The following is a 15,727-nucleotide window of genomic DNA, read 5'->3' on the forward strand; positions in this document are numbered from 1 at the left end:
CTACTTTTGACCAGGACCCATAGGGCTCTGCTCGAAGTAGTGCACTATGTAGGGAAAAGAATGCTATTTGGGGCACATTCAGTGTTCTACCTGGTATGGAACACTAGTAGGCCTTAGGAGATAGACGGGGCACAAAACGGGAGAAAACGTTTTGAAACAGAAGAGGTCCAACAAGAACACTCATTTCATTTGTACCGTTTCAAAGCGTTTTCTGTTTCTTGCCTTACTGAACATGATTCTACTATGCAGTCATTTCTATTATGTAGTTATGTATAAAACAAATACTCCTGTAAATGTAGCTTTTATATAATTCAGGATGAAGTAGTGTTTTTTAATTCCCAGCACCACAAAGAGAAGACAATGTAATAACTGTGTGTTAATATTACTAGATATTGGCACTGAAAATATTGTGTATAAAGCAGATTCCTATTTTGTTACAGGTGGCTAATCGTATGATAGTATTTACTTTAAGAAAACAAAATAGATCAATATTATATATGAAATGAGACCAAAGCGTGCTAACAGATATGGCTTTTTATTGAGTAGGAACGAATATTGTAACATTAAATCAAAAAACACATGGTTTATTTTTACAAATCCATACAACTTCACAAAGAAATGTATATTTTATCTAGCTCAATGTAATTAAATACACAAGGTCAAATATACACTGAGTGTACAAAACATTATGACAGACTGACCAGGTGAATCGAGGTGAAAGCTATGATCCCTTATTGATGTCACTTGTTAAATCCATTTTAATCAGTGTAGATGAAGGGGAGGAGACAGAAGGATTTTTAAGCCTTGAGACAATCGAGACATGGGTTGTGTATGTGTGCCATTCAGAGGGTGAATGGGCGAGACAAAATATTTAAGTGCCTTTGAGCAGTGTATGGTGGTATGTGCCAAGCGCACCGGTTTGAGAGTGTCAAGAACTCCATGCTGATGGGTTTTTCACACTCAACAGTTTCCCATGTGTATCAAGAAGGGTCAACACCCCGAAGGACATCCAGCCAACTTGACACAACTGTGGTAAGTATTAGAGCAAACATGGGCCAGCATCCATGTGGAATGCTTTTGACACCTTGTAGAGTCCATGCCCAACAGATTGAGGCTGTTCTGGGGGCAAATGAGGGGGGTGAAACTCAATATTAGGAATGTTTTTTAATGTTTGTACACTTAGTGTATATGCAGAATACCTAAACCAAAAAACTATTGTGAAATAATACAAGAACGTAACTTTGGACATCTTTTTCCTCCCAATAAACATCTCTTAGGATGCAGAATGAGTCTAGTAGAATTAGCATATTTGATACATTATATGTTTGTTTTTTTTTTAGATTACAAATGACTCTATTCACAAAATATACAATTCAATAATTATTTAGGTACCATATGTTTTGAAGGGTGTGTGGACATTGGGCCCTGGCTACTTATCTTTCAGTTAGGTTTTGTTTTTCTCAGTGTTTGACTTGTTCACAGTACAATATCATATGATCCAACTCTTGGAGACATTGACCGTCTGTCTGTCTGTATGTCTAGAATGATGCCCTCACCCACTCTAGTGCACAAGATGTGAGCAGATTTTAGTACAAAAGACCATGAAAATATATAAAAGTTCTTCCAATAAATGTTTTCTTCCAAGAGTTGTAATAGCTTTTTAAGAGCCCAAGTCTGAATACTGACTTTTCTGTGATGCATTTTCAGATAAGAGCATCAAGAGAAGGCTGTTTTAATACTGCAAGCCTCAAATATACGGTGTCCATATTAGGACAGCCTCAATCTCGGCCCAAGACTGAGGCTATCCTAATAAGGACACTGTACTGCATGAGGCGGTTGGATTCGTATGCACCTCGGGACTGAGAAATCTTTGGTCAACGTTATCACGCTAGCATAATGCAACATCCAGAAACAGCAACGATAGGAGAGGAACAGAACCACACATACAACATCAAACAATAACTTATATCCATCAAGTTCACAATACTTAGAAAAGGTTTTTTTAAACAAAGATCTTTACAGACCACAGTCCAAAGAAACTAACGTACGCCACACTTCTAGAATGTCACAGACGCTTTTGATTGGAACGATACGTGTAAACTCACAGGGAAAGTCGACGATAACTACCAAGAAGAACACCGAAAATATTTAACTTGTTATAGTTGATAACCAGTGGTGTAAAGTACTTACGTAAAAATACTTTAAAGTACTACTTAAGTAGTTTTTTAGGGGGGGGGGGGGGATCTGTACCTTACTATTTATATTTTTGACAACTTTTACTTTTAATTCACTACATTCCCAAAGAAAAAAAATGTACTTTTTACTCCATACATTTTCCCTGACACCCAAAAGTACTTGTTCAATTTTGAATGCTTAGCAGGACAGGAAAATGGTCCAATTCACGCACTTATCAAGAGAACATCCCTGGTCATCCCTACTGGCTCTGATCTGGCGGACTCTCTAAACACAAATGCTTAGTTTGCAAGTTATGTCTGAGCTTTGGAGTGTGCCCCTGGCTATCTGTACATTTTAAAAACAAATGGTGACCCCTGGTTTGCTTAATATAAGGAATTTGAAATTATATTTACTTTTACATTTACTTTTGACATTTAAGTATATTTAAAACCAAGTACTTTTACTCAAGTAGTATTTTCCTGGGTGACTCAATTTTACTCGAGTAATTTTCTATGAAGGTATCTTTACTTTTTCCACCACTGTTGATGACTGGAGATAAGTGTCACTTGAACAGTATGTGATTTAGAAACTGGCAGGTTTCTGGATGTGAGTAAATTATACTAGACTGTAAGGCAAACTATTTAGAATTAGTGCATAGAAATAAAAGAGCTAGAGAGAGGGGTTGAGATGCACAACGTTTTAAAAGATGATGCATGATTTTTAAGTGTTTTAAATCAAGACAAAAATTAATGATGGGAAAATGACTTGTCAATTTCGTGTCCAAAATAAATTGTTGTTTTTCTACATGTACCATCAATAAATATCAATTTAAAAGAACATATTTAAAAATGTTGGCAGGGGAAAGGAAACATAATTAGTTGAAAATGAGTGTCCAAGGAATGGAATGCAGAAGGTCTTCATGTGTACCTCAGAACAATTTCAGGTTGCTGAACTTGATATACCTGGAGAAATCCACTCAACATTCAGGGAGATATACTGTCCTGTAACATTTGCACAAAAAAAGCAGATACAATCTGCCATAACAAAGAAAAATACAGCTGGATTCCACAATCCCAAGCTCACTACAGACATTGCCCCCTAAGAAACAATGGATTTTTTTTCAAAAAGTGCTAACCTGCAAGCCTGTTCTGGTGTCAAATAAACAAAGACTAAAGATTACAGTGAGAGTGAATCAGGGTCTGTGTGAGCTGAAGCTCGGGCAAGGCCCTACTCCTGGTCTAGAGTGGTGCCGCCGCCACTGCCAGTCAGGTTGCGGTGCAGGTTGGGGTTCTGGCTGTGTCTATTGCGGCTCCGTACTGACGAGAACGTGGTGTCGCAGCCTGGGACTTTACACTTGTGCAGCAGGCGCAGGTGGACAGTCTTGTAGTGGGCTCTGAAAGTCCCCTTGTTGCTGTATACCTTCTGGCACACGTGGCAGGTAATGGGTGAGCCACCTCCGCCCCCCTGCGGCCCCATCTGTCCTCCCCCCACACAGCCCAGGGTCCTGTCCCCGCCCAATCCTTCCCCAACGGGGCCTCCTAGACCAATCCCGTCGCAGCTTTCCCCATCGCTGTCCTCCTCCATCGGCAGAGGCTCCTCCTCTAGCCCCTCCCCTTCCTCGCTGCCTGCCCCATCCGAGTCCCAGGAGGAAGGGGCGCTGCCACCCCCACGAGGAGGTACAGACGATGACGTACTTAGGTCCAGTACCGCCCCCTCCTCCACCCCTCCTCCTCCTTCCAGTTCCTCTCCTGCATTCTCCCCTGTCCTTTCGTCGGCCATCTTGCTCATGGGGAAGACCAGGCCCATGCGGTTGTGTCCTCTGAAGATGACAGACGTCTGGCTGCTTGTGTCTCTCTGGAGCTCTCTATCCCTCTGGAGGTCTCTCAGGTCCTGGCGGTAGTCCAGGCTGACAGGGTCTTTGTCCCTGCAGAGGGAGGCTGGGGAGTAGAGGGAGCGGGGTGATGGGCTGAACAGGTCTTTGGTCAACAGCTTGTGGTGGAGGTTGAGGTTGGAGCTGTGCCTGAAAGACACAAAATGTAGGAAAGGTTGTTCCTTGGTTGGTGTTTTTTCAAAAGGTACCTTTAGCAATTATTCTATCTTTAATTGACCATTCATCTCTGTTAAATAAGTCTGTAACTGACGTATATGTGCTTGCTGCCAGTTTGGTGTGGTTTTATTAGATCATCTGAAAAGACATACTAACCATAACACTTCAACAGAACCTCTGATATGCTTAAATATCCTATATTGTGCTAGAGAATGACAAATCCCTTTCGTAAATCGCTGACAGACTATACAACTAAATGACAGACTATTAACTGACTGATGCGTGTTTGTTCTCTCTCACCTGTCTCTGCTCCTGCGGGAGGGGAAGGCAGCGTTACAGCCAGCCACCGTGCACATGTGCATCTCCTTCAGGTGCACGTTGCGGTAGTGCATCTTCACACTGTACTGGTTGTTGAACGTCTTGCTGCAGATCTCACAGTGGTGTGGAAGGTCATCCCTGTCCAGTGGCCCCTCCTCAGAGTCCATACGAGACTGCAGGAGGCTAGAGTTGGTGTAGTCCTCCATACAGCCCTCTGGTTCATCCTTCCCTCTGTCGCCTAGTCTGAACACACCGCCGTTGGTCAGTCGGTGGTCCATGTCGTCGCACGGCTTGTCTTGGTGCCGGGAGGTTGGTTGGTCGCCCTCCTCTCCCTCTGTCTCTGTGTGGTCTCTGCTCAGAGAGAGGCTGTGGTTGAGTTTTCCATCATAGGGGGATGAGGCGCAGGTGATCATACCGGTCTCTGCCTGCCGGGATCCCTCTTCTTTTTCTTCTTCATCCTCCTCTTGTTCCCTGCCTCCACACACATCTCTCTCCGGGTTGTGGGACCTTGGCCGCTTCACCTCCTCCCTCTCCCCTCTCTCCCCAGCTAGAATGACTCCTCTCTCCTCTCTTTCCCTCTCTACACCCATCTGTCTCGTACACAAATCCCCCCCTCCTCCTACCCCTCTCTCACACTCCTCCTTGTCCCTGCCCTGTACAGGGCTCATGTCCTCTGAACCGCTGTCCTCCCCCATCCTTCCCTCCCTCTCTACCGCTTCCTTCTCGATCTTGATGGGCATGCTCGACTTTCGCGACTTCTTCTTGGGCACAGGGTCAATGATGGCACCGCAGGCGTCTGGGGCGGTGATGGAGGTAGGTTTGAGGGGAAGCGAGGAGGAGAGGACGGAGAGGGAGGGGAGGTGTTGGCCGGGGCTGTTGGCCAGCTCGGCAGGGGTCACCAGGCTCCGGTAGAAAGGCAGCACAGGCTGCACTGTCTTCAGGTTGGGGAAGAGGATGCCGTGGCCCAGGTGCCCCATGCTGGGGAAGGAGCTGCTGTGGTGCAGCTTGGTGCTGCTGGTGGTGGAGTCCACATGACTCACCATGTAGCTGGCAACTGACTTCTGGCTGTCGGGGGACGAGGTCAGGGACACCGGGATGGATGAGTGGGGGTACTCAGACCGCGGTTTGTCGCTTGCCTCGGAGTCTTCGTCGGCCGAAAGGCTCCCGCCTCCTCGCAGGTCCTTGTCGCGGTTGTTGCGGTTCATGGGCATGTGCAGGCGCGGGTTGGGGTTGGCACTGTGGCGGTTGCGGCTGCGCAGCGAGCTGAACACCATGTTGCAGCCGTCGATGGTGCACTTGTGCTTGATCTTCAGGTGCACAGCGTTGTAGTGGATTTTCAGCGTGCCCTTGTCGTAGAAGGTCTTGTCGCACGCACTGCAGTACACACGCCCCTTCTTGAGACTTCCTCCCCCGCTCCGGTCCATGGAGTGTTGGAGCTTGCTATCCGGGGACATCTGGGTAAAGTCAGAGTTCATCATGGAGGGTGTGCAGGGTGTGGAGCGGCCGTCCGAGTAGTTGTCGCTGGTGGGGAAGTCCTCAGCCTCCATCTTGGGCGTGGCCGAGAGGCCGTCCATAGGGTTGTCTCCACCCCTGTCCAGGTCAGAGGTGAATGAGGCGGAGCTCGAGCCCACCAGGCTGCTCTCGGTGGGAGGCGGCCCGGGGAGGGGGAGGGCGTTGGGGTTCTCGTCCCCCCGTCTCTGCCCCTGCTCCATCTGCCCCCCTTGCTGCTGCAGCGCCCCCAGTGGCGACCCCAGGAGAGGCGCTGGCACGGAGCCCAACAATTGAAATGGTAGCATAAACGCCATACTATTAATAAAGTTCTCAAAGTGGTGCGCTTTGGACGAGCTCAGTTTCTCCACCTTGGGGGTCAGGACGTTGTTGGTGGTGGCAGTGCGCGGGGTGCTGCGCTCGATGAAGGTGCGGATGTCTGAGTTGGTGCGGGTGCTGGGGACCAGCACGGCCTGGCCCTCCTTGTCCTGCAGGGCCATCAGCTCCACAATGGACTTGGTCTCACCGAAGCGGAGGAACTGCTGCAGCGTAGCAATTTCCTCCTCGAACGTCATGATGGCCCAGCGGTCCAACACCTTCCCTGCTATGTCCTGGAGAGGGTGTGAGGGGGGAGGGGGGAGCAGGGAGGGAGGGGGGAGCGGGGAGGGGGAGGAAGAGGAAAGTTGAGGGTGTGGGGGAGAGGGAGGAAAGGAGAGGGGGTGGGTGGAGTGCGGGGAGGGGGGGAAAAGAGAGTGAGAGAGCGAGAAAGCGATTGATATGCAGAGAAAGAGAGAGAGCATTTCATCATTAGCATTATACATCTGTATTAAGCTCTATTCCTGTATATTCACACACCAAGGACGCTATGAGGTCATCTAAAACACAGACTGACTGTGTCTAAATAGGTGTAGGGGGAACTTGCCCTTAGACACAGATATTGGGTCAAATGAGCATTTTCCCCACTAATGGCTAAGGTGAGGATTGGGGGAGGGGAAGTTGATCCTAGATCTGTATTTAGGGGAACTTCACCCCAGAGCGTCTTAATAAAGGGTTCAGTAGTAAAGTTAATGCAGAGAGGAGGGAGCCCTCATTACAGCGCTGCCTTTCATCTTGCCTGTCATTTCTCTTCATTTAAAATCACGTGGATTTTCCCTCTATCCATCAGCATCAGAGAGGACATGTGCACACACATACATACAAATTAATGAATACACACACACACACACACACAAATGCACACGCACGCACACACACACGCACGCACGTCAGGGTGGAGTGAGATCAGAGAGGAAGGAGAGAGGAGAATGAGGTTCCTCCACACGGCCCAGTAGTAATTACATAGGATTGTGGTGTCTGTGAAAGTCAGACCGCGGCCTCTTCATACAGTCACCATGATCAATATTTCATCACACAGCATTCGCTTGGCTCTGCCTGTCGAGGATTCTGACTCTGTGTTCACCATTAGAGGAGCTAACATTAAATGCAGAGAGAAAGCTGAATAGTTGATGACGGACTAATCGAAGTGAGCAGCGGTTGGCTGACACTGACTGTGTGCCGGGTGGTTCAGCCTAGCTCAAGTTTGAGAGGGAAATCGTGGAACTAAATAATATTTACAAATCTCCCCTCAGTCTAGAGACCTCCAGAGAGGAGGATGAGGAGAAGAGGAGCGTTCCTATAGAGAAGCTTTGTTTCTCCCCCTCTCTCCTGTGTTCCTCTCTCTCCTCCTCTCTTCTGTCCTCCTTTCTCTCCCCTCTCCTCGTCCTAAAGTAAGAAAGAAGAGCCCCCCACCTGTAGGACGTATCCTCGGATGTAGTCCTGTAGGGTCCAGTCCAATGCGTTGAGGATCTGGATGACCTCCTCTTGTTTCAGGACACTGAACAGCCTGTCCAGCAGGATCTTTAGTCTGACTGGGATTGCCTGGGTCCCGTAGAGCATCAGGCTGCAGATGTCAAAGACCACGTTAGAGTGGACGATCTCCACCTGGCTGCCCTGGTACATGTGGTGCAGCTTCAGCTTGCTCAGAGCTGCAGGAAGACGGAGGGGTGGAGGACGCACAGGAGTGAGTCGAGAAAACACAGGCGAACCCACACACACACACAGACATGAATATAGAAAACAGCCCCCCACACACACAGACATGAATATAGAAAACAGCCCTCCCACACACACACAAACATGAATAATGTAAGTAAAGTAACAATTGAATCTGTGCTTACCGTGCGCTACCCATCCATGCTTGCAGTGCTCACACAGTCTTTTCTTCAGTTTCCCAGGTTTGAAACTATCACAGGTACAGTTCACCAAGGTGCAGCAGATCGCCTGGCAGAGAGACAGAAGTTCAGAAGGTCCAGAAACATTTATAAGCCATATGAGGCAGGATTCGCAAATGGAATGATCGGAATGTCTGGTGTTGGTAAAGTAGGGGTATAGCTTTAAAACACTGAAGTGCATTGTGGGTAATGTAGTAAGCTGACTTTTGTTTTTGACGCAATTGTTGTGTGGAGGAGATGTAGGGGAACTGTGAGCCACGCTCTTTTTTCTCCATTAGCCGCTATTTTATTTAGTCATTCAGACTACCTCACATAGTGTACAAGTTTAATAAATGTCAACTACGGTACTTCAGTGGAATTCCAGACTAACTCGTCATTAGCAGCAGATAAGATCCCCAAATGTGGGAATTGCCCCAGAGCATCTGTACATTTCTCTGGCCTTGGAGCTAGCAAGTGAAGGCTCCCCTGAGCCGTCCCGACTACGGTCTGGAGGGGAGGAAGTAAAGGTAACACTGGGTTCCATTAGAGAGCCACAAAGGACTAAATAAAACAATGTTAACTCAACTTCGGTTTTCAAGTACCACTAACAACACACATTTCTGTTCAAGCCCCTCACTAGCACACCTGATTCAACAACTCAATGAATCATCAAGTCCTTTAGTTAGTCGAATCAAGTGTGCTGGACTAGAACTGTTCGGGGTTCTTTCTCAACCAGAAGTTGATAGTTGAGAAACACTGACATAAAACACAGCTGAACTCAGGAGAAAGAGAAAGTATAACAATAGATTAACCAGGAGAAGAAACCAATATGCAGTTTGATCACATGGAGAACACTACCTATCATTCACTTCTACAGGGAAATACACATTCAGCCTCAACCAACGGAAACAGCTTCTCTTCTCACCTAGAGCTGAGGGAAACAGATCCACTATGTTTCACAGGGAGGGAGTTATCTTTTGTACATTAATAAATGCACAGCCTTACACCTCTCTCTCTTCTGGATGTATAGCTGCAGAAACAGAGATTGCCTGCAGTCATCTGTTCTCCCATTGTGAATAAATCATCCCTGCCCTGGGATGAGCAGTGCATGTAAGAGAGATCAGGCAAGCTTCTCACACTAACACACAGACACACACAGCTGTGCTGCTGCCCTGTTCTCCCCATGCTAGGATCATCTACAGTAGACCTGCCCTGTTCTCCTCATGCTAGGATCATCTACAGTAGACCTGCCCTGTTCTCCCCATGCTAGGATCATCTACAGTAGACCTGCCCTGTTCTCCTCATGCTAGGATCATCTACAGTAGACCTGCCCTGTTCTCCTCATGCTAGGATCATCTACAGTAGACCTGCCCTGTTCTCCTCATGCTAGGATCATCTACAGTAGACCTGCCCTGTTCTCCTCATGCTAGGATCATCTACAGTAGACCTGCCCTGTTCTCCCCATGCTAGGATCATCTACAGTAGACCTGCCCTGTTCTCCTCATGCTAGGATCATCTACAGTAGACCTGCCCTGTTCTCCTCATGCTAGGATCATCTACAGTAGACCTGCCCCGTTCTCCTCATGCTAGGATCATCTACAGTAGACCTGCCCTGTTCTCCCCATGCTAGGATCATCTACAGTAGACCTGCCCTGTTCTCCTCATGCTAGGATCATCTACAGTAGACCTGCCCTGTTCTCCTCATGCTAGGATCATCTACAGTAGACCTGCCCTGTTCTCCTCATGCTAGGATCATCTACAGTAGACCTGCCCTGTTCTCCCCATGCTAGGATCATCTACAGTAGACCTGCCCTGTTCTCCTCATGCGAGGATCATCTACAGTAGACCTGCCCTGTTCTCCTCATGCTAGGATCATCTACAGTAGACCTGCCCTGTTCTCCCCATGCTAGGATCATCTACAGTAGACCTGCCCTGTTCTCCTCATGCTAGGATCATCTACAGTAGACCTGCCCTGTTCTCCTCATGCTAGGATCATCTACAGTAGACCTGCCCTGTTCTCCTCATGCTAGGATCATCTACAGTAGACCTGCCCTGTTCTCCCCATGCTAGGATCATCTACAGTAGACCTGCCCTGTTCTCCTCATGCTAGGATCATCTACAGTAGACCTGCCCTGTTCTCCCCATGCTAGGATCATCTACAGTAGACCTGCCCTGTTCTCCTCATGCTAGGATCATCTACAGTAGACCTGCCCTGTTCTCCTCATGCTAGGATCATCTACAGTAGACCTGCCCTGTTCTCCTCATGCTAGGATCATCTACAGTAGACCTGCCCTGTTCTCCTCATGCTAGGATCATCTACAGTAGACCTGCCCTGTTCTCCCCATGCTAGGATCATCTACAGTAGACCTGCCCTGTTCTCCTCATGCTAGGATCATCTACAGTAGACCTGCCCTGTTCTCCTCATGCTAGGATCATCTACAGTAGACCTGCCCCGTTCTCCTCATGCTAGGATCATCTACAGTAGACCTGCCCTGTTCTCCCCATGCTAGGATCATCTACAGTAGACCTGCCCTGTTCTCCCCATGCTAGGATCATCTACAGTAGACCTGCCCTGTTCTCCCCATGCTAGGATCATCTACAGTAGACCTGCCCTGTTCTCCTCATGCTAGGATCATCTACAGTAGACCTGCCCTGTTCTCCTCATGCTAGGATCATCTACAGTAGACCTGCCCTGTTTTCCTCATGCTAGGATCATCTACAGCAGACCTGCCCTGTTCTCCTCATGCTAGGATCATCTACAGTAGACCTGCCCTGTTCTCCCCATGCTAGGATCATCTACAGCAGACCTGCCCTGTTCTCCTCATGCTAGGATCATCTACAGCAGACCTGCCCTGTTCTCCTCATGCTAGGATCATCTACAGTAGACCTGCCCTGTTCTCCTCATGCTAGGATCATCTACAGTAGACCTGCCCTGTTCTCCTCATGCTAGGATCATCTACAGCACCAAAGAGGTGTCCTCCACACCTGGCCCACCAACTCCATGTCAGCCAATCATATCATGGCCATAAGACCCTTTACACAACACAAAGATGATGCCTCTGTCTCTGGTTGTGGCCCAAATGGCACCGTATTCCCTTTATAGTGCACTACTTTTGACCAGGGCCCATTGGAAATAAGATGTCATTTGGGATGCAACCTCTGTTTCCCACTAATGGTCCTTATCTCTCAGGACAAGCACTCAGCAGCGAGTGTGTGCGTGAGAGATTCTAGTCACTGATGCTACTAGTGCTGTTGCCCTGTGTGTGTGTACAGTGTGTGTGTGTGTGTGTGTGTGTGTGTGTGTGTGTGTGTGTGTGTGTGTGTGTGTGTGTGTGTGTGTGTATGTATGTGTGATGCTATCTGATGCTTTGTGTTTCCTGCTTGCTGTACAGTGCTGTGTTAAGTGGTTGGGTTGAGAGAGAGCAGTAGAGTGACTGGGCTGAAACAGAGCTCTCCAGACCACCATTACACAACACTGAGTCAATCACAGTTCTCCAGACCACCACTACACAACACTGAGTCAATCACAGTTCTCCAGACCACCACTACACAACACTGAGTCAATCACAGTTCTCCAGACCACCACTACACAACACTGAGTCAATCACAGTTCTCCAGACCACCACTACACAATACTGAGTCAATCACAGTTCTCCAGACCACCACTACACAACACTGAGTCAATCACAGCTCTCCAGACCACCACTACACAACACTGAGTCAATCAGAGGCCCAAAACAATACTTCACACACTTTCATTCTCTGAACAAAGCATATTGTATTCCAGGGTTCTAGGTTTTATATTCAAAAGTGTGTGTGTACGTGCTTGTGTTGATGCTCATTAGATTGCATTGAGAAGTTGGTGTGAAAGTGATTAATAAGATTCCGTTTCACCTGACAGTAAGAATCAACATTTTATGTGTCATAAAAATAAATGTATAAATCACAGCAACAAACAGGGTTTCCGTAACATCAACAAGAACAGTATGCATGCCATTTACCACTAGCCGATTACTAACTAGCATCCCTTGAGAAGAGTCATCAGAATTGTGATCAAAGCGACCTGTGTTAGCGCTACACGCCACCCCCCCGTGCTGCGCTAGCACCTCTCTCTCTCTCCCCTACCATCTATAATGTATCAACAGCATGTGTTAGCATACATGAGTAGCATGCTTAATGGTTAGCAATTACTGCTGCTGTAGCACTAACCCCCTCAACAGGGGGGGAGGAGGAGACTGTCTCCCTCTCTCTTAATTAATCACAGTCAACTCCTCCCACTCGTTCGTTAGCAGGGCTGGGTTCCATTCCAAAAATGTGTCCCCTTGTTCTCTTCCCTTCAGTCTGACAGGACAGGATATGTTAGAGTAAAATGGAGGAAACCGGGTAAAACGTGCTTGAACTACTCAGTCATCTCAGTTATTTTAGATGTACAACGGGGAGTGAACATAGACAGATGGGAGACCACAACTTTCTGGAATGAAATGCAGCCGATTAATGCTCCGATGCATCCTTCCTGTTCTCCGTCCTCTCTTTCCATTTCTTTCCTTCTCTGTCTCTGTCTTTTATCCTCTCGTCTCCTCAGTCTCCCTCTCCTCCGTCTCCCTCTCCTCCGTCTCCCTCTCCTCCGTCTCCCTCTCCTCCGTCTCCCTCTCCTCCGTCTCCCTCTCCTCCGTCTCCCTCTCCTCCGTCTCCCTCTCCTCCGTCTCCCTCTCCTCCGTCTCCCTCTCCTCCGTCTCCCTCTCCTCAGTCTCCCTCTCCTCAGTCTCCCTCTCCTCAGTCTCCCTCTCCTCAGTCTCCCTCTCCTCAGTCTCCCTCTCTCCTCAGTCTCCCTCTCTCCTCAGTCTCCCTCTCTCCTCCGTCTCCCCGTCTCCCTCTCCTCCTCCCCGTCTCCCTCTCCTCCCCCGTCTCCCTCTCCTCCTCCCCATCTCCCTCTCCTCCTCCCCATCTCCCTCTCCTCCTCCCCATCTCCCTCTCCTCCCAGTCTCCCTCTCCTCCTCCCCATCTCCCTCTCCTCCCAGTCTCCCTCTCCTCCTCCCCATCTCCCTCTCCTCCCAGTCTCCCTCTCCTCCCAGTCTCCCTCTCCTCCCAGTCTCCCTCTCCTCCCAGTCTCCCTCTCCTCCCAGTCTCATCTTTAGCTGATCTTCTCCTGTGGGACTGAGGTGACGTGGAAGAACCTCTTGGTCACCTCCGACCACCATAATCCCATCATTACAGGGCCCAACCAACACGGCCCAATTACACTAATCCCATCACACACAGGCACACACACACTCTTATGTGCTCGCACACACACAAACGAAAGAAGGCACGCCTGCACACACACAAAGACAGACAACTGCACAGACAGCAATGCACGCGCGCACACACACACACACACACACACACACACACACACACACACACACACACACCCTTTGATGTTTCCTCTAGTGTACAACTCAATCTGTTCCTCTGGACAATCAAAGTGCGCACACACACAGAAGCACACGCAGCAGGCATTGCTCCGCGTAGTCCTCCCTGTCGTTCATTTGTCTTAATTAGCTATTCATTTCTTCATTAGTCCCTGAGATTAAGAAAAAAAACTGTCACTTTCACAGACCACCGCTGGGCTGGCTAAGTCTGCTGCCGTGACCATGACCGAACGGCCAGACAGACCAGCGCTGGGCTGGCTAAGTCTGCTGCTGTGACCATGACCGAACGGCCAGACAGACCAGCGCTGGGCTGGCTAAGTCTGCTGCTGTGACCATGACCGAACGGCCAGACAGACCAGCGCTGGGCTGGCTAAGTCTGCTGCTGTGACCATGACCGAACGGACAGACAGACCAGCGCTGGACTGGCTAAGTCTGCTGCTGTGACCATGACCGAACGGACAGACAGACCAGCGCTGGGCTGGCTAAGTCTGCTGCCGTGACCACGACCGAACGGCCAGACAGACCAGCGCTGGGCTGGCTAAGTCTGCTGCTGTGACCATGACCGAACGGACAGACAGACCAGCGCTGGGCTGGCTAAGTCTGCTGCTGTGACCATGACCGAACGGAATAACAGACGGACAGACGGACTCTGGTAGAGTTAATGAGTTGTTAGATCAAGGGTGATATAGTCACAGTCAAAGTGTCATGATTTATTGGTTATTCAGTTTGATTTCTGAATACTTGGTCAATGTCATGATCACAGAGGCTTTTATTTAGTCATGCATTTATGATGACCTTGATTCAGACAGGAATTGGGAGCATGTTCTTATTCACAAATGGATCGTTCATCTTCCACAGTCCACAATGTCAGGATAACACCAATTAACACTTTAATGAGACATCTCCATGAACTACCATTAACACCAGTCTCTACAACTTGGGATGGAATATTTTCCTTACACAATATTTCTGACAATCAAAACACTGTGCAGGATTGCTGAATTCAGGTAACTTTCCCCAAATTCCCAAGAATCCCAGATATTTTGATTGGAGGATTCCCTGATTTTGTGCTTATTCCCTAGCAATTCAAGGAATATTCCAACTTGGAATTCTGGAGAACCTAGGAATTTTCCCTGGATTTTGCAACCCTACAGTGTCTACTTGATTTTCAGAAATACCTTAAGCGAAAATTTACGTCCAAAAATATAGATAATGGTAACCGGAATTTTGCTACCCTATAGACCACACTATTAGTCTTCAGAAAATCATTGCCGAATGCAGAAAGGAAGGAAGAGCACCAGAAAGTGGAATGGAAACTCTCCTCATCTCCTGTCTGTCTTCACGCTGGTGTTAATGCTGTCACTCAGCACCTGGATCTACTGGGCCACAGGGTGGGAAATGGAAATGTCTCAGAGTCTCTATTCCTCCCCCTCTCCCCTTTCTCTAGGTGCTTTTGTCTTTCTCCCTCTTTTTTCTCTCTCATTTTCAATCTCTCGCTCTACGTGGGGTTGGCACCTTTTCTCTCCCCCAAGTGGAAATTTTGTATTTCTCTCCACATTCGTAAACAAAATAAAACTATGCAAATTTCTGTCTTTCTTGGCCAAACCAGCAACTTCAGTGCCTTTGGAAATTATTCAGACCCCTTGACCTTTTCCACATTTTGTTACGTTACAGCCTTAACCTAAATGTTTTAATTTTTTTAATTCCTCAGCAATCTACACACAATACCCCACAGTGACAAAGTTAAAAAAGCTTTTAGAAAATGTAGCAAATGTAATAAAAATAAAAAACAGAAATACCTTATTTACATAAGTATTCAGGCCCTTTGCTAACAGACTCAAAATTCAGCTCAGGTGCATCCTGTTTCCACTGATCATCCTAGAGATGTTTCTACAACTTAAGAGTCCACCTGTGGTAAATTTAATTGATTGGACATGATTTAGAAAGGCACACACCTGTCTATATAAGGTCCTACAGTTGACAGTGCATGTCAGAGCAAAAACTAAGTCATGAGGTGGAAGGAATTGTCCGTAGCGCAC

General features: G+C 47.8%; 1 protein-coding gene across 3 annotated transcripts in view; it reads right to left on the reverse strand.

Annotated features, from left to right (window-relative positions):
* Positions 1-521: 521 nt before the first annotated feature.
* The window catches only part of bnc1 (basonuclin zinc finger protein 1), a 69,213-nt gene continuing 54,007 nt past the window's right edge, over positions 522-15,727 (reverse strand). For all 3 annotated transcript variants that reach the window (XM_065012210.1, XM_065012209.1, XM_065012208.1), the window contains 4 exons: positions 8,245-8,347; positions 7,817-8,052; positions 4,523-6,639; positions 522-4,195 (listed from right to left, as the gene is read on the reverse strand). In XM_065012210.1, coding sequence (XP_064868282.1) covers positions 3,403-4,195; positions 4,523-6,639; positions 7,817-8,052; positions 8,245-8,347 — 3,249 coding nt within the window. In that variant the 3' untranslated portion in view covers positions 522-3,402. The remainder of the gene's footprint in view (positions 4,196-4,522; positions 6,640-7,816; positions 8,053-8,244; positions 8,348-15,727) is intronic.

This window comes from Oncorhynchus nerka, linkage group LG27 (assembly GCF_034236695.1).
Source record: "Oncorhynchus nerka isolate Pitt River linkage group LG27, Oner_Uvic_2.0, whole genome shotgun sequence".
NCBI classification, from domain to species: Eukaryota; Metazoa; Chordata; class Actinopteri; order Salmoniformes; family Salmonidae; genus Oncorhynchus; species Oncorhynchus nerka.